The 18,291-nt window shown below is 54.1% G+C and overlaps 6 protein-coding genes across 6 annotated transcripts; 5 read left to right on the forward strand and 1 right to left on the reverse strand.

The window, feature by feature from the left end:
* LRP88_12041 (uncharacterized protein) lies at positions 1 to 2,622 on the forward strand (the record flags this gene model as incomplete). Its single annotated transcript, XM_083248449.1, has 2 exons — positions 1 to 526; positions 1,256 to 2,622. The coding sequence occupies 2 exons, from the start codon at positions 1 to 3 to the stop codon at positions 2,620 to 2,622; spliced, it is 1,893 nt and encodes a 630-aa protein (XP_083095879.1).
* A 1,635-nt stretch (positions 2,623 to 4,257) lies between these two features.
* LRP88_12042 (transmembrane amino acid transporter protein-domain-containing protein) lies at positions 4,258 to 5,871 on the forward strand (the record flags this gene model as incomplete). The annotated part of the gene is made up of 5 exons (XM_083248450.1): positions 4,258 to 4,395; positions 4,445 to 4,706; positions 4,756 to 4,905; positions 5,004 to 5,395; positions 5,446 to 5,871. The coding sequence occupies 5 exons, from the start codon at positions 4,258 to 4,260 to the stop codon at positions 5,869 to 5,871; spliced, it is 1,368 nt and encodes a 455-aa protein (XP_083095880.1).
* Positions 5,872 to 6,438: 567 nt separating this feature from the next.
* On the forward strand, positions 6,439 to 7,344 carry LRP88_12043 (uncharacterized protein; the record flags this gene model as incomplete). The annotated part of the gene is made up of 1 exon (XM_083248451.1): positions 6,439 to 7,344. One exon carries the CDS (start codon positions 6,439 to 6,441, stop codon positions 7,342 to 7,344), a length of 906 nt encoding a protein of 301 aa, XP_083095881.1.
* Positions 7,345 to 7,883: 539 nt separating this feature from the next.
* On the reverse strand, positions 7,884 to 11,576 carry LRP88_12044 (CORVET complex subunit VPS3; the record flags this gene model as incomplete). Its single annotated transcript, XM_083248452.1, has 3 exons — positions 7,884 to 10,883; positions 10,934 to 11,358; positions 11,417 to 11,576. The coding sequence occupies 3 exons, from the start codon at positions 11,574 to 11,576 to the stop codon at positions 7,884 to 7,886; spliced, it is 3,585 nt and encodes a 1,194-aa protein (XP_083095882.1).
* Positions 11,577 to 12,070: 494 nt separating this feature from the next.
* On the forward strand, positions 12,071 to 14,338 carry LRP88_12045 (CCAAT displacement transcription factor COY1; the record flags this gene model as incomplete). Its single annotated transcript, XM_083248453.1, has 3 exons — positions 12,071 to 12,179; positions 12,235 to 12,402; positions 12,450 to 14,338. The coding sequence occupies 3 exons, from the start codon at positions 12,071 to 12,073 to the stop codon at positions 14,336 to 14,338; spliced, it is 2,166 nt and encodes a 721-aa protein (XP_083095883.1).
* A 1,564-nt stretch (positions 14,339 to 15,902) lies between these two features.
* LRP88_12046 (DUF3455 domain-containing protein) lies at positions 15,903 to 16,809 on the forward strand (the record flags this gene model as incomplete). Its single annotated transcript, XM_083248454.1, has 3 exons — positions 15,903 to 16,116; positions 16,174 to 16,711; positions 16,767 to 16,809. The coding sequence occupies 3 exons, from the start codon at positions 15,903 to 15,905 to the stop codon at positions 16,807 to 16,809; spliced, it is 795 nt and encodes a 264-aa protein (XP_083095884.1).
* Between the last annotated feature and the right edge of the window lie 1,482 nt (positions 16,810 to 18,291).

Below are 18,291 nucleotides of genomic sequence, written 5' to 3' on the forward strand. Positions count from 1 at the left end.
ATGACATCCTTGACAGAGCAACCCTTCGCCATGTTTGCTCACCAGACCGACTCCTCGGACGAGTTCGGCCGGTATCCGGACCACTCTGGTGCCCAGGCCGTTTTCACCACCGGCCCCATGAACGTTAGCATCCCCGCGGATGCCTTCAGCTTTCAGCAGACTGCCGGCCAGGACGCATTCGCCTCATCGATGGGCTTTGTTGAACAGCCTCTGTACGCCGAGGCTCCCAATTACATGCTCAACAGCCGGGCTTCGCCGGGCATGTACACGGACGAGTCGGACATGAGACTCTCTTCGTCTAGCCTTTCGACGGCCTCTGCTCCCTCGGCCGCATCTTCGGCGATTGGATCGCCCCAGTCCAACCACGGCCAGATGGGTGCTGTGCCCGAGTGGGCGCCCCAAGGCCTCGGAGTTCAACCAGCTATTGTAGGCAGCGACTTCATGACCGGGGCCGACTTCGCTTCGTTTGCTGGGCCCGGCATGGAGGAGCTCAACTTTGACTTCCCTGCGGCAAAGGGCTTCGTCGGTAAGTTACTACTATCATTGTCCAATTCCTCGCTTGGAAGCGCTCGGCGCTCCCGTTTCCCTGCCTCGCAAGGGCATTGGCAGACCAAGAGACACAGGCACAGGCAGAGCCCCAGCCCGAGGCCTCATGTTCCCCACCACCACCATGCCCTAGCTCCCTCACATCCCTGCTCTCTTGGACATGCCGAGTCGACGTGTCGAACTGCGTCTGTCTCTACCACGTCGTCGGCTCTCCAAGCGGTGCAAGGCGAGCTGAAGGGTGTCGATCCCCATCTTGCCCTTTCCTCATCCTGTCTCTTGGCCGTGTCGTCCCCTGCCTCTTCCAGCCCCGTCCCCTCCACTGCGGCATCCACATCCACCTCGGTCACATCATTGTCGGTGCCAGTGTCAACGTCTTCTCCGTACCTGGCCTCGTCTTGCAAGCGACGGCTTAGCCCGTCGCCTGCTTGTCCAACTGAGACATTTCACCAATCAACCCAATCGGCACTTGACTGTCTCCCTCCGCCGCCATCGATACGCGACATTGCTTGCTTTTCTCACGGCAGTGGCCAGCTGGAAACCTCGTTTGGGCTTAGCTCCAATGGTTCCCAGTCCAGGGTGCTGCAGCTGTCACCGTCCCCCCTCTCCCACTCTCGCTCTCGCTTTCACATCCACAACTCCACCACAACTGTTTCTCAGTCTCACACTCAGACTTGGACTCTGCTTGCTGACCATGCACCTTCCATGATAGATCCTACTCTCATTCAGCCTGAGATTACCCGACCTCCCATGGGAATCCCTTCCTATGATACTCACTTCCAGCAGCCCAACCACACCTATCCCACCTCTCCCTCTGTGTCATCCTCGTCCCCTCAGCCTCATATGATGAGGACCAACAGCTCCTCGCCCTTCCTCCACAACGGTACCTTCCAATCCGCCTTCCCCAGCAGCCCCTACGGTGCCCCCATCGACAACCACGTCCGCGCCCCTAGTATGAGCCAGTTTGTCCCTCCTACGCCTGGCGAGTACAGCGACAATGAGTCCAAGGAGAAGCAGCGATGCACCTGGCCCGACTGTGGCAAGACCTTCAAGGACCTCAAGGCGCACATGCTCACACACCAGAACGAGCGCCCCGAAAAGTGCCCCATACAGACCTGCGAGTACCACACCAAGGGCTTTGCTCGCAAGTACGACAAGAACCGCCACACTCTCACTCACTACAAGGGCACCATGGTCTGCGGCTTCTGCCCTGGATCCGGATCAGCCGCGGAGAAGTCGTTCAACCGCGCCGATGTCTTCAAGCGCCACCTGACTGCTGTTCACGGTGTTGAGCAGACTCCCCCCAACAGCCGCAAGAAGTCTTCGACTGGTGTCAATGCTGCCAAGAAGCTCACTGGCTATGCTCCCGATGCCACTGGCAAGTGTAGCACTTGTTCTCAGACCTTCTCCAACGCTCAGGACTTTTACGAGCATCTTGACGACTGTGTCCTGCGCATTGTCCAGCAGGAGGATCCTGCCGAGGCTATCAACGCCAAGCGCCTGGCTGAGGTTGAGAACGATAAGGATGTCCACATGACTCTGGAGAAGAACAACCTCCCCACTACTACCGAGGCCACCATGACTCAGGATGACGATGAGGAGGCCGACACTGGTGATGAGGACGAGGATAACTCGCCACGAACCAACACGTCTCCCACCACCCGCAAGAAGGGCAACCCTCCCAACGGTGTTCAGAAGTCTCGGGGTGTCACTCACTCTCGAGGTGGTGTTACCCTGACGACCAAGACACGCAGCCGCAAGAACCGTCGCGATTATCCTTCTTCATGGGGCTTCGACAAGGGCCAGATGACCATGAAGAAGCGAGTCATGGCCGTCTTTGATGGTCCCCGTCGCCTTGCCAAGGACGACATGATGCTCTCCACCGACCACGAGGTGCGCATCCCCTTGTCTGATGGCAAGTCCTACGTCACGGATCTCGATGTCCAGACCCTCAAGCGAGCCGCCGGCTTCCACGGTGCCACGGATGAGGAGAAGGGCCCCTGGATCTCTGACGACCCTACTGTCGAGCAACTCCACGAGATGCAGCAGATGCTTGCCAGCAGCACCACGACCGTTTAATGACCTCAACACATCAACATCTACCTTATGAAACCAACAACACTCCATTTCTTTAAGCACACGCAACAGAAAACTGTTTACAAAAAAGGCTAGGCTAGGCAAGGCATGGCAAGGGCGGCGCACGCGAACTGTACTAGAGCAAAGGAATATCCAGATGGGTACGGACTACTACTACTATTTATGACGGGTTCTGGATCGGGACACATTTTTATTCATGACAATCGGGATGGGACGACAGGAAAGGGAAAACACTCCCTTTGGATTATTGGGCTTTTGTTTGCTGCGCCGGGAGTTGACGCATCGATACCCCTGTTTTATTCGTTCTTGTCTTTTTGGACTTTTTCTTTCTTTTGGGACTGGCATCTCCCGACAACCCGATCTGATGGCTTGATGATAATGGACGATTTTTGACAAATCACTTTCTGAATGGACCTGGATCTTTGTTTTGCATATGTTGTCTACATGGCTTCTCGGGGCTTGTCTGACATGACTAGTTTTTATGCATTGCTCGGCAGAGCTGGAACGCAATATGGGGGTGGGTGTATATTAATGGAGGAGGACTTGGAAAGGAGTTGCGATGGAAAGGGGACCACATATCGGAGGAAACATCAACCTGATATAGTGATGAATGATAATGTACAATGCCCAACACAATTTGGTTCATTCGATGTGATTCTTGAGGACACTTGAGCCGAGTGTAGATGTATTGTTTAGCTTGAGGTTCTCAAGGTAAACTATGCTTGTTGGTGAACCGAGACAAAGCAGGTGATGCTTTATTGACTTTGTATAGGGGTCTCCTGATGGTCTTGACCTCTAATGTAGTAGATCTTTTGGAATTTCGTAAGCAACTAGAGAGTTTAATCCAATTGCCTTGAGGCTCAAGTTTCGTCTCCATTCACACTGACTTGGTTACGCACGCATGAACGTGCCTGGGCGAAGTGTATGTATCCCGGCCCCTGAAAACGGCATCGACACAAATCATCCCTCTTTCCCACAGCTTTGATTATGATAAAGAAGCGATTTCTAACCCTTGATATCGACTATCCCCTCATAGACTGGCTTCCACATGATAGGAGGTGCATATTGTAGGCGTCACCTGGCAAGCTTAGAGTTTATGGTCGTTGACCCTGATAACAGAGAACAAGTCTCTGTCGCGTGACCATAAGACGGCCAATTTCGCCGAGAACATGTAATTGTATATCAATCGACATCCTGGCTGGCTAGACACTACACAATCTCCATGATCAACTCTTCCCAAGCCCCTCCAAGATATAGGAGATGCCTTGTTTAGAGAATCTTGGGTATGAAGGAGGGAAACGTTGGAACACGAAGTTGACGAGGAGGATAGTTGACTGGGGGTTCAATCAGGGGGAAAACATAGGAGATTGTGGAACAAGGTTCGTTGAGGCGGTAATGGGCGTGCATGGTGATGCAACTGAATCCCTTTGGATATGGCCTTTGAATGATAAGGCCCAGGTATAAAATATCCATGTCTGCCGTTTGCTGTCATGTCTGCCACACGGCTACGTTTCCTCAATCGAATCTTGGTAGTCTTCTTTATACGCAGGTGTCTAGACAACAACACCAAGTTTCCGTCCGTACAACAACCTTTTACTACATGATACCGTCAGCACAATGAGAGGTAGCAAAGAAGACACAGAGGAGGGACTCGCCACTCTGCCTTCCGGAGCGGGGGAAGTCGACAACGATCCTACACTCGCCCATGATGCAGTCTTTGGCAACATCACCGAAAAAGGACCCAACTACCGCAACGTGCATATCCCGTATCTACTACCCCTTAACAAGGACTAATTGTGAATAGGTCGGATGGCTCAGCTCGGCTGCCCTCATGATGAAGTCCCAGATCGGCCTCGGCGTCCTCTCGATCCCGTCAGCGTTTGACGCGCTGGGCATCATCCCGGGCATCATCTGTCTCTTGACCGTTGCAGCATTAACGAGCTGGTCGGACTACGTGATTGGCATGTTTAAGCTGAGGCATCGAGAGATCTGGGGCATTGATGATGCCGCCGGGCTCATGTTTGGTAAAGTTGGGCAAGAGTTCCTCGGCGCTGCGTTTGTTCTGTGTAAGTGAGAGTTCTTCATTAATTGTATGAATTAACTGATGTAATGTAGATACCATCTTTGTTGCTGCGTCGGGGATTCTTGGCATCTCGATCAGTTTAAACGCCATGTCGACTCACGGAGCCTGCGCCGCCGTCTTCGTCGCCGTATCCTCCATCGCAGTCTTTGCCTGCAGCAGTATCCGCACTCTGGCAAATATAAGTTGGATTGCCTGGGGCGGCGTAATCTCCCTCACGATCGCAGGCAAGTAAACCCCTACCGTAACCCCTGATACACCTATGCCAACTATAACTCGTCAGTCTACATCGTCACCATCGCCGCAGCAGTCCAAGACCGTCCCTCAGAAGCCCCCCAGGAGGGACTCTGGGTGTCCGACTACAAGCTCTCCAACAACCCCAGCTTTGCCGACGCCATCTCTGCCATCTGCACCTTTGTGTTTGCCTACGCCGGCACGCCGCTCTTCTTCCCCATCGCGGCCGAGATGCGGGATCCGCGGCAGTACACCAAGGCGTTGGTACTCTGCCAGTCGACCGTCACAGCTACGTACATCATCATCGGCATCATGGTGTACTACTACTGTGGTTCTTTTGTTGCGTCGCCGGCTTTGGGTTCTGCCGGGCCTGTTATCAAGAAGATTGCTTATGGACTTGCTCTCCCTGGTCTTCTTGCTGGCGCAACCATCAATGCCCACGTAAGTAAACAAGAGTCGACTTGTAAGGGGGGCATGGCTAAGAGTCACAGGCCGCAAGCAAGTACCCGTTTATCCGCTTCCTCCGCGGATCGAGGCATCTAACCGCCAACACATTCACCCACTGGGCATGCTGGCTCGGCTGCACATTCACAGTCTCACTAAGCGCATATGCCATCGCTAGCGGTGTCCCCATCTTCCATGCCCTCGTTTCCCTTGTGGGAGCCCTCCTGGGCACGCTCATGTGCTTCCAGCCGATGGGGTGCATGTGGCTGTACGACAACTGGAGCAGTGGCCGTTCCGGGGGGAGGAGTCTCGGATGGACTGTCCAGGCCTGCGTTGCTGTGTTTGTCGTCGTCTCGGGAATGTTTCTCACGGTTGCTGGGACGTATGGGACTGTTGTTGGGGTTATCAAGGCTTTCAAGGAGACGAAAGGGGCAGCGGCTTGGTCGTGTGCCGACAACTCCAACTCTGTATAAGGTATGTATACTAGTGTCAGAGGTCCTATATTACGAGATTTCTGGAGGAAAGGATTGGTCACGATTGCTTTAGTTGCCCACGAGGTTGGATATCAAGGGTGGTTTAGACCCTGAAGACGGGACGTTGCCTACACAAACAACATGTTTACTCACTCAAGAGAGACGCCAAAACATGATAATAATTTCAACCCTTAATTAAAGAGAAACTCGTGGCCCTACTCATGTTGGCATCCGTGTTACTCAGTGAAAAGCGGTCGGACTTGGCAAATTTTCTAGTTCCATCGATGGAAAGGTTGCGTTTGCCCCACCAGATCGATCGATAACTAGATATCTGCCCCTACTGCGCTGTCGCTCACTCACTCAACTCTTGCACTTCAACAGTTGCAACTCATCTCTCTTTGAAAATCCCTGTCTTGTCACACTAGACGGACTTAATTATTCATTCTAGAGCCTGTTTTATGAGACCAAGTGGTTCTCGGGGAGTCATCAAGGTGCTCGCGTGAGCTGGTTAGGCATCAACACCAAAAACAAGACATCACCACTCAAAACTTCAATCATTGGCAAAATATGTCCCTCACCTGGAGAATCTCCCTCAAGGGAGAAACCGCCGACCAGCCAGAAGACTACCTCTCCACGGCCCTCGGCGTCATCTTCCCCGACGACATCACCAACCAGCACGGCGACGCAGAGCACTCCCTCTCGTATGCATCGCCGCACCTCCCCAAGACTCTCCTCATCGACCTCGCCGACCCCGTCAAGGAAGATGACCGCAAGCTCTTTTCTCATTACCTCTGGAACGCATCTCTCCTGCTGGCCGAGTTCATCGAGGCTGACTCGTTGGGTATTCCCCTCGAAAAACCCCGCGAGGCGCAGGATAGTCTTTCGTTTGATGTCAAGGGGTTGGATACGCTTGAGCTCGGTGCTGGAACTGCGCTTCCTAGCATCATGGGAGGGTTGTTGGGCGCCAAGAGAGTCGTCGTGACCGATTATCCAGCTGAACCCGTCCTCAAGACGCTCCGCACAAACGTCGCCCGCAATATCCAATCATCCTTCTCACCATCCCCTGAAGTAGTGACACCAACATCGTCCATCGTCGTCGAGGGTCATTCGTGGGGCGAGTTGACAGATTCCCTAAGCTCTTCCAACCAACACGCTTTCGACCGTGTTATTGTCGCCGACTGTCTCTGGATGCCCTGGCAGCACGCTAACCTCCACCGCTCCATCGCCTTCTTCCTACGGCGTACACCTGAGGCTCGTTGCTGGGTCGTCGCTGGATTCCATACGGGCCGGGAAAAGATGCGAGGCTTTTACGCTGCGGAGGCGTTGAAGGAGGTCGGACTCAAGGCCGAGAGGATCTGGGAGAGGGACTGCAACGGCGAGGAGAGACCATGGGATACCGACAGAGAAGACGACGTCACCGTGAGGAAGAGATGGCTCGTCGTCGCTTCGCTCAAGTGGATTTCGACATCGTGAGGGAGACTCGGTTCGTCAAGTGGTGGAATAGTGACAAGGGGAAAAAGGGGGTTGAGAGGCTCATTTATACCCACGACCACAGACCCCTCGCAACACCCGGAACCCTCGGTATCACCCGTGGCGGAGCAAGACAATGCCGTACGGCCTCTGTTCATTAGCCCTGGGTGATTGGTTCTCTGCCCGCTTGCGCGTCTCACTACCGCCCGCAGCATTGGGGCGGAGCACGGCGGTCGTGAGGGGGCGTAAGATTGACCCAGAGCACAAGACACCCATGGATCGACGGAGGAGTTAGACTAAGCATAGTAAATGAGCCATGTAACAGAGGTAGAAAGACGGTGTAGGATTGTAGCTAGACCTGAACATGACCGGTCAATGTATCGTGAGAGATCAAAGCAAACATCATCATAGCTGGACGTGGCCGTTGAATGGGTTGAATATACCTCGACCGTACACAAATCCGCCAAGAAATCCTTCTCTTCCACCCATCACATCATATCATCTATATTAAAATGGCAGCCCAGCTCCCTGCCATTGGCTCGTCAATTGGGCGCCTCAACACTTGGTCCCTTCTCCTCTATCTTGACCACAAGATCATAATTCACTCGCAAGTTCTCTGCCCCGCTGAGCGCTCTCGTAAGCATAGTCTCGCGTCGCTCGCCGACAAGACGCTTGAGTGCTCCAACAAGGAAGCCTGCAACAATGTCGACCGACCAGTCATCTGGGATGAGTCCCAGGACCTCGTCGATCTCAAACCACACACCGAAGCGTTCCAACAGGGCACCTGTCTGTTCTACACGGTCGCTGGCATCCTCTATCGCGAGGAACTCGCGTAGTACAACGTGAAAGAGGCGGTGTTGGTCCTCAATCGAGGGTCGCTCAGCAGGGGCGGCGCCCGAGGTTTTAGCTCCTCCTCGGAGGCAGTACGAGACAGCTGTGTCGTAATCGCCAAGGTTGTGGATCAAGAGACGGAGGGCGTCGTCATGTTTCTGTTCGCGGCCAGCAAGGATGATGGTCTCGGGAACAAGCAGGTCATCTGGTAGAGTAGAGATGCGATCTCTGATTGCCGCAGCATCATAGTCATGCGCATCTCCCAGAAGTTGTAGCAGCCGCAGACGGCTGTGCCAAACCTCATTGTCGTCCGGGGCATTATCCCGAAGGAAGTGGCTGTACGAAGGTTTCGGGGCTTGCAGCGCCCGATATGCCGCGTACGTTGCCCTCACAATGTCTCGGCTGACAGACGACGACTCAAGGTCTGTCACGACGACGTCGAGGTAGTAGGCCATGAGGTCGTTGATGTAAGTGGTATGCCCCTTGCCAAATACCAAATGTTCAAGATAGTACTTGACTGCTTCTGGCGCTTCTTCCCGTAGAATCTCAACCACCTGTGCCGGCTCAAACTTGGGTGCTCGCCCCTTGTCCTCGGCAAAGACCTGAACACCGAGCTTTGGGTTGCGGTTGGCCAGCCATACGCCATACTCTTGGACGAGAGCTTGGTTGCCAATCTTGGTAAGATATTCACGAACTCGTTGTTCGCCGTCGCGGAGTTCCTGGCCAACGTCTGTCTCCCCTTCGATGATCCGCCTCCATGTAGCTAGCACATCACTAGACATCTTGCGGCTCTGGTACAGTCGACTAAGGACGAACAGGCGCCGGTAGGACTCAAGCAGGCCCACGGCCCGGTCGAAGCAGTCGACGCCCTTGTCCACCACTTCGTACAGCTCCGAACGGACAACGCCGCCTTTGCCCAGTCCCTTGGGAGAATGTTGATCGATCTCGAGTAGAACGAGTAACAACGCAGCGTCAACCGTGTGGAACACCTCTCGCTCATCGGCAACGCTACCAAATCCCTTTCGTTTTCGCCACGTACCGAGGTATCGTCGGAGGAAGTGCATCGTCATAGGTTCCAGAGTTCCAATGCCGTCCTTAGCTGTCACCTCGAAATCTCTGCTTCGTAGGTAGGCGCCCGCTGTCTTTCTCACCCCGCCGCAGATCCAGATTCCACGCTGGCCTTCGATGATTTCGTTCCGGATGCTGGGGATCAGCGATAATACCACTCTCGGGTCAAGGCTGCTCTCAACCAGGACCTCCTCAAGCGCCTTGATCTCTGACTCTGTAAACTTCTTGTCATCAGGAGACTTGAGCATGTTCACTAGAAGTAGGATCCCGGCCTTTTGTCGTATATATCCCAGAGTAAGAAACTCCAATTCGGTCCGGGCTTCCTGTCCCCGGATCTGATTGAGAGCAACAAAAATAGCTCGCCTATCCAAGTCACATGGACTGAGAACCTTTCCTGGGCATGCTGCCTCCAGAGCAGCATCAAGTTGAATGAGCAGAGGGTTGCGGATCGCCCACCAAATTCGACTCCCACTCCAGACGGCTATTCTTGCTTCAGCTTTCGCGAGTTGCCGGGTAAACTCTTCGCCTTCTGAGTTGCGGTTTGCTTCCCACTCTTCTGGTAGCGATTCTTCATCTTGAGAGTCGATATTTCTTTCGAAAAGCTCCTTCTCTTTCGACAGCTGTTCTATCGATAATGCTGTTCTCGAGTCCACAGACTTGATGGAGGCTGAAGCCGGGTCAGGGGTCGACGGAGAGACAGAGAAAGGAGTGTATCTCCTCTGACATAACCTGTCTACGATCTCTTCAAACCGTGTCTCTTCGCTGCCAGCTAGCGAACGGATGCCATACACCGCATCGTGACCGGCTTGGGTGGCTGTGAGCCAATGCTTCTGTGGATGTGTCGCCGAGCCCGCATCAAGTCGCTGAATTTCGAGTCCATGGTACAGATCGTTGTCGTGTTCTTTAGTCATCGAGGCCAAAACATAACCTTCTTCTTGTGGCGGTAGACCTGACTGTGACGATGTTAAGTCTGTTGACGGGCTATCAACGACAATTTCCCTTGGGTATCTAGCAAACTCGAGTGTTGGGCGGGTGGGGTCGCCATCAAGATTGACAAACATGCCAATTCCAGGTTCAAGAGGACTAGTTCCAGTGACGATTAGAAACTCGTCTGGGGTCGGAGAGGTGATATGAGGCTTCAAGAAGACTGAGCCCGGTTTGGGTCTCGGATCTGCTTGCGGGACAGGAGTGCCGGAAGGCGAAGGCGCAGCAGGAAGGGGTTTATCTAGTGACGGAGGGTTTGGTGAGGAAGTCCTTTCGATAGGGGGTCTAGGACTCATCGATGGCTGCGGTGAAGCATTGCGAGCAATTGGATCCTCGCTCTCATTGCCGCGTTGATCTTGCCGGCGTATGCTTCCCAGAATTGAGCCTCCCAAACTCGTGCTCCGACTATGACCTGGTGCCTCTGATGATGGGCGACTGGCGGCAGAAGAGCTACGAAGGATCCCGCTTGATGTATCTGCGGCAATGCTCTGGGCATGTCCGATTTCACTGGGTGGGGTCGTTTCTTCGAGCGACGAGATACTCATCAAGGGGATCTTGAGTTGTTGCTCCACATCGATGAGCGCATAAGATTTGGAGTCTGCCACACATGCGATCGAGTCTCGGCGCACTGACAAAGTGCTCCCCGAGAAGTCAATTTTCTAGCACATGTCAGTAGAGCCAATGTCAGACACGAACCGCAGAAACGCACCTTGAAAGCACGAGCGTCTTCGCCAACGCGGACGACCTGGATTTTCCGCATAAGAGAGAGGAGGATGGTGACTCCCGAGCTCCTTTCCGAGCTTCCATCGTCAAGCAAAGGTTCGTTCAAGTCGATGCCACCAATCCAGCTACAGTTCTTAACCAACGTCGATCCAAAAACGGGGCTCAACTCGGGGAGGGAGTAGAAGGTGACGGTCCAGTTGCATAGGATGCATGCCTTGCCGACGCGCGGCAGCAACAAGATCTGCTGAACACCGGGTCGCGAGGCTGGCGTGCCTGGAGTTTCCACATATTGGGGGCATAATCGGGAGGCTAGGATGTAAACGGGTTGTCCGGACTTGTCTTTGGGGTCGGGGGGAATCTGGACGAAGTGAAGCAGCTCCGAGGCCGATGTGCCGACGTACAAGTTCGAGTCTGTGTACGATTGAATTAGCAGGGAGATGCGACAAGAACGGGTAGCATGAGCACCCACCTAGGTAGTCGACGCAGTTGATCTTGATGTCGTCCTGGGAGCCATCCGCGGAGAGCGGTACCTCATCAAGTAAGGTCCGCAGAACGTAGGGTCCATCTTCGCGGGTGTTCAGCGCCAGGCTGGAAGCTGGAGGCCCGTCGCCTGGGCCATCGGATGTCATAGCGGCGGTCTTGTCGGCAGCATCATCTGAACAAACTCGAGGTAACAAACAAGCTGACTTGTTGTGTAGACAAGATGCGAGTCCAAGCTGCCCACTCTAGGCTGGCGTAAGTTGACATGAGTGGATACAGTACGTAGCTGCAGCTGCTGAGCTTCCGGAAGTGGAGTGATAAGAAGTGGCTGAACTGCAAGGCTGTGGCGGGATTGAACGTACCCCTGTGGCGTCGGACTTGGCATTCTCAGCCTGACAGCTTGCTCAACCAATGACATTTGATGACGCGCCAGCAACCTGGCCCCAAGTTCAAGGGAACACACATTCCTTCAGCTCATCACCGGAACCACCATCTCATGGATCCAGTTTGACCACGTCAACGGCGACTCCTGACGACCAGTTACTGGAAGCACCAACTGCGACACACTCGTTCTCATAGCATCGTGGCGGTAAAGGCCATTCACTCTCTGCGCCGCCCCTGATTCTCCACGACAGACAACGCCATGACGGACGCAGCCGTAGAAGCCGCCCTGGCAACTTCCAACGAAGCCCCCGCGGCTCCTACTTTCGAAGGAGAGAACAAGTTCCAGCATGCTATTTCAGCATGGAGGAGTACGACATCAGAGAGTCTTCAGCACACAATGCATGATACTAACTCTGCTGACAGCCATCGACCTCACCTCCCTCGTCTCCAATCTAGACAATACGGCATCCGACATTGTAGCCTACCAACGAGACTCGACGGTACAACGCAAAGAACTAGCGCAAAAGACCAAGGAGTTTCGCAAGCTCGATGATGCCACCAAGCTTACGGAGATCAAAGGCCTGCTAAAGTGTACGATCGATACACCCTCATGATGGGATTATTCTGACTGGATGTAGCCTACCAAACCTTCATTGACCTTCTTACGAACCACTCCAAGTCGGTCAACTCGGCATTCTTGCAGACATATACCTCGTTCTCTGATGCTCCAGATCCGTATCCACTCCTCGAGGCTTCGGTCGACTCGATGCTCCTCTCTGAGGACACTTTGCCAAAAATTACCGAAGAGAACCAGCGTTTGCAAGAAAGCGTCACAAATCTCAGTACCCAGTTAGAGGAGACCGAATCAAGACTACAGACCGAACGATCTGCCCGAAAGGAACTAGAGGAGAACCTCGACAGCCGAGTGAAGGAGGTAGAGTCATCATGGACCGCCGTTCTAGAGGAAAAGACGGACAACTGGGAGGCCAAGGAGAAGGCATTGGAGGATAAGCTGGAGAAGCAAGAACGATTGTTGACCGAGATGCGGGCAAGTTACGAGGTCAACCAGCGATTGGGCAAGAATGGCGATGACCAGGAGGCTCAGCGTAGCCAGGTCTCAAGCGCCGAGCTTGATATGCTTCACGCCGACCTTGATCGCACAAGCTCTCGTCTTGCCGAAGTTGAAGCACGAAATGAGCAGATGAGACTGGAGCTGGCGCAAGCCAAGTCTTCAGTTCAATCACAGCCCGAAGCCTCTCTCGAGGATGACCCTAGCTATATGCGCATGAGGTCTGAGAACCAGTCCATGATTCGCAAGCTGGAAGCTGCACGCGTGGAGAAAGAAGGTCTCAAGCGAGACTTGGATGGTAAATTACGATCCATTGAGAGGGAAGTGAACAAGTTGAAGGGCGAGAGGGACACTCTCAAAGCCAAGGTCCAGAAGTGGGGCGACTACGATGAAATCAAGCAGGAGCTTGAAGTCCTCAAGAGCATCGAGTTCTCCACGGGTGACGACGATGAAGTACGCGAGCATCTTGAGTCAGGGGATGCGGAGGGCAACTCTCTGGAGAGGCTTCTCCTAGCTCGAAACAAGAAGCTTGGCGATGAGCTGACAGTTCTTCGTGTTTCACACAATGACCTACAGAGTCGCCTGGAGAATCTTCAGGAGGAGCTGTCGAGGACAAATGCTGAGCTAGAGCGGTCTCAGAACCTCAACCAAAAGTTGGAGAGTGATCTGGAGAATCTCCAGGAGGAGGGCGCCAATGCTTTCCCGTCAGGAGCCTCTGTGGCTGGCACATATGTCGCCCGAACAATTGGCCGCAAGAGCGGCAGAATTTCGCCGACCTCGTCCATTATCAGTGGCATGGACCCCCGCATGGGTGGTGAGCCAGGCGAGCGAGTATACGGAGGTGGCTCAGGCATGCTGCCCATGGTCACGGCCCAGCGTGACCGCTACAAGAAGAAGAACACGGAGCTGGAGCAAGAGCTTTCGGACACGCACCGAACAGTCTCGCAGCTGCGCCAGGAGGTTGCAGCTTTGCAAAAGGACAACCTGAATCTGTACGAGAAGACGAGATATGTGTCGACCTACAACCGAGGTGGCGGCGCAGCTACGTCCTCCGCATACGGGGCAAACCCGAACCCCTCAACGGTGTCGATTGGCGAGACAGGAAACCCTGGCATCGCTCTGGACAGGTATCGCAAGGCATACGAATCCAACATTTCTCCATTCGCGGCATTCCGTGGCAGAGAATCTGCTCGAGCGTACAGACGGATGAGCCTTCCGGAGCGGGTGGTGTACTCGCTGACGCGTATGGTTCTCGCCTCGCGAACCAGCCGAAACCTGTTCGCAGCATACTGCGTAATGCTCCACCTGCTGGTCTTCCTGTCCATGTACTGGCTCAGTTCATCAGATGTCGACCGAGCCGCTCACCTCGAGTCTGCAGCGGCGGCAGCAGCAGCAGGTGTGGCCGGCGGTGGACTTGGCAGCCCAATGGATGGAGCTCCCAAGGATCCTGCCAAGTAGCCGAGAGGCGAGGCCCGTTTTGGGTGTGTTTTGCGTATACTGCGTATAGGGTTCAAGAAGGGAATGGAAATATATGTCTTGTAATACCACCGTAAGCTTAGAAGGGTTCGGTTTGACAGTAGAGTAAATGACAGCTCGGGAACTTTGCGCTATGGAATCGATGGGTTCACCTATAAAATACATGTTGTCTGCAAGGTATTTGCTTGTCAGAATGAACTTGACAGACACGTCAGTCAAAGAACCAACATGTGAAGAAGGACTCGCGGCTATCTCTCGACCTTCCACTACAGATGCAAGTCATTATGGGACGAAAGCTTGGCTCTAGGGTGCCCGACTAGCCTGTCCCAATCAGAAGCGTCATTGGACGCGCGGGTCCAGTCGATGCTATTTTCTGCAGCCGCTGGCCGCTTCTCGCGGCCCGTCAAGAGGCGCATGACAAGACCCGCGGTGTCCAATCACAGCATCACAGACGGGCGGCAAGATGAACAAGGACCCTAGACTCCATCGCTTTGGACGTTTTGGACATTGATTGCTCGTTGCCGCGGAGAAACTTTGTTTCTCGTCTCGGCGAAGCTTGGCTTCTTGATCGGTTGGTTCGCGGGAGTGCGCCGAGATATCTTGGGATCTTGATCCGGGTCTTGGCCGATGGGTTAAGACGGGCGGTACGAGAGATTGGAGGGTAGGCGAGACGTTTTTAGAATGTACAATTGAGCAGAGTGTCTCCAGCTGAAGGGCCGTTTACACCTGGACCAGGTCAAGCAAACCCAGCAATGTAACTATCAGTCTAAATGCCTCAATGGCTGATGAGCAGATGATTACAGTCTCGTCCATTAATGGTCCCTTTTTGTTTAATGAGGGCCCAGATCCCACATGGCAACGACCGAAACAACCTGCGCACGCATACAACTCTCTTCCTGGCAGCACCCATCCATAAACGCCCATGCATATGCCGACGCCCGAGACAGGCGCTTAAATCCCCCCATGCCACCAATCACAACCCGGCAGACCCCTACCGTCTCGTCGATCATTGGACATTGCTCATCCATCTGCTTCTCAGTCACAGCGAGCAAGCGAAGGGGGGGTTGGTGTTGTTCTCGCAGACGTACCCGTTTAATAGGTGTGCCGGCGTCATCAAACCAATCAATGTTTGCGTTTCTAGATGCTGCGGACCAAGTTGCCGCCGAACTTGCGCGGCCGAAAGAGAACGCGTATGACAAGGGCTTGCTTGATGGAGGGGGGGAAATGCTGGTTATAATAAGAGACGGTTCGTCGCCGCCCCGTCTTCTTGTTGAAAGTGAAGAGGCAGGAAAAGACAATCCAATCTCAATAGTAGACTTTCGGGACGCTGGGCGTTCTTTTTCCTTTTTATCTTTTTCTTCTGTGTTTCCTTATTTCCTTGAGTACTCGAATATTCGTGTTTGCTGTTATCACGCCCTCCAGTCGAATTACTCCGTGTATTTGGACGTTCTGCTTCCTGTGGTTCTTGGGCCTCTCGAGTTACAACGATATCGACACATCCCCGAAACCAATCACCTCAATCATCTTTAGCCCGCACGACTTCAAGATGCAATTGTCAACATTGCTCGTATCTGCCCTGGTGGCGATTGTTTCTGCGGCGCCCACATACCCCGAAGTCAAGGCAAAGGATGCCCGCTCGGCCATCGACTCGCTAGGCTCCTTGTCCGAATACTTCAACTCTCTGGCATACAAAGTCAAGGCCGCCAAGGTTTCTGGAGAGGTTCCCGTCTGCGATCTGTCACAAGCCAGGATGCCTCTGAGTATGTCCAACTTTCAGCCCTGTTCCCGGAAGTCCAAGTACTAACCTGTGGTCAAAGACGGAGCCCTGCCCGACCCCGCCAAAGGTCTCACCCTTAAGCATGTTGCTGTTGGTCGCGGCACTCAGAATTATACCTGCGACCCCAAGGAGCCCTCAGCCGCCCCCAAGGCCAACGGTGCCGTGGCTACCCTGTTCAACGCCAGCTGTGTCGCGGCCCTATACCCTGACCTCCTCGAGCGCATTCCTGGCATGGCCGTCCACTTCCCCCTGACGAATGCATCCAGGCTTGGCCCGGCTGAGCTGCCCGTATCGGGCCACCACTACTTCACCGCCGACGGAGTGCCCTTCTTCGACATCCGCACACCGGGTCACGACATTGGCGAGGCTCCCTGTGCGAAGAACGACTCAGCTCCCGCGCCGTCAAGCGCCTCGGTGGGACAGAAGGGAGAGGCTGCCGTGCCTTGGCTCAAGCTCGACACCATTGAGGGCGCCACCCACAACATCAAGCAGGTATACCGTCTCACAACGGCTGGCGGTAGCCCTCCTGCCACCTGCGAAGGAATGAATGCGCAGTTCCAGGTTGAATATTCGACAGTGTAAGTGAACCTTTTGTTGAGTGAAACCGACGTTGAGAACTGACGTGTTGATTAGATACTGGTTCTGGGCTGGCGATATTGAAGAGGATGAAGAGTAAGGGCAAAGGAGGAAATGAAAGGGAAGCAGGTCACGATCTGGTCGGCGTTGTTGGGGGATGGAAGTAAAGCTCATGATACACGTAGTAGTATAGTTCGTCACGTAATATCCCCATCATGTTATTGTTAGCGCTTTGTACTGTAGGTTCATTAATTCGACCTTTGTCCGTACCTGCCTACCTACCTTTACGACAGTTTCCATTGAAGTCGTGTCATGTCTTGCCATTGATCAGGTCTTCAAGTGCGGATCCTCGGCATGGCGCATCAACCCTTGATCCCATCAAACATCACCTCACCGACGCCCGCAACACCCCGAGCTTCTCCGCGTCTTCGGGGGTCCCGTTCCCCCACGGGGACACAGGGCTGGCCCCAGCAGGAGACCCTTGGAGTTCCAGATGCCCGTAGCACTCGCTTATTCTGGGACTGGGGAAATAGAGATGGGGAGCTGCCTGTCATGAGAAGCGGTGATAGATGGATGTATGCTGAGATCTGGGATGGAATCTGGGCATGCCACGTTGTGTCGTGGGGTTGTCTTTAACGGATGCTAAAAGAAATCGGCTTCCAGGTTTCTTTCAGCTGGAAATAAACATGGAAAAAACTTTCAGGACCGTCCCCACTATCTTTTAGGCTCCTCAGCGCTGACTCCCACTGAAGCTGGGGTCATGCCACTCACCGCGAGTGCTTACATTTAGCACGCCCTGCAGGCACCGAAGAGGTACTTGGACTCCCGCCGTAGCCCAGGTGCCACGGAAGTACACTTCCATCCATTGCGGGACGGAACATGACCGTACCTTGCCTTTTCCCCGCGCAACCACTTCCCTCGCTCGCTGTCTTTTGGTCCCAAGCGTGGGCCTTCTCCAAACTCAACCTTAGCCATCTCCAACATCCATCACTGTAGCCCGCACGCATCATTTTACCCCCCCCGTTGGATCCTCCTCCTTGTCACGTCGGAGCCGCAATCAGACAACAACTAATATCACGCCGCCCAATTAGGCCCGACGCACACGCTGAGAGCGGCAGCAGGAGGACGCTACCAAGCAGTGGGAGACGCGGGCCTCCCGTCTCTGTCCCCGTTCCCCGCCGTCCACGAACCTGTTTCTACCTCTGTTTCTACTTCCCCAGAGGTCGCCACAACTCGCCGCGTCGACCCGATCTAACCCGCCCATTCATCCTGCATCACTCTGCAGCCTGGCTGCTGTAACTTCCGGGTTTCGCGACCAACCTCTACGACTTTTTCTGACCAATTTTCTACGAATCACCCGCCTTGTCGACTCAGCTTCATTAGACTTTGAGCCTCTTCTCGCATACTCGTCGACTATTTTAACTCGGCGACTTCTTCCCCGCCCCGCCGCTGTTCCCTGTATCGATAAACTCATCAACTCCGTCCGACCGAACGAATGCCTACGAACTGAACCAGTCAGCTGCGCTGCCGCATTGGTTGAACCGTCGCTTCTCGACAAAAACTCAGTTTACCTGCCATAATC

The sequence above is a fragment of the Fusarium phalaenopsidis genome (assembly GCF_050370095.1).
Source record: "Fusarium phalaenopsidis strain FUZ10S chromosome Unknown contig_32316, whole genome shotgun sequence".
Lineage (NCBI taxonomy): Eukaryota > Fungi > Ascomycota > Sordariomycetes > Hypocreales > Nectriaceae > Fusarium > Fusarium phalaenopsidis.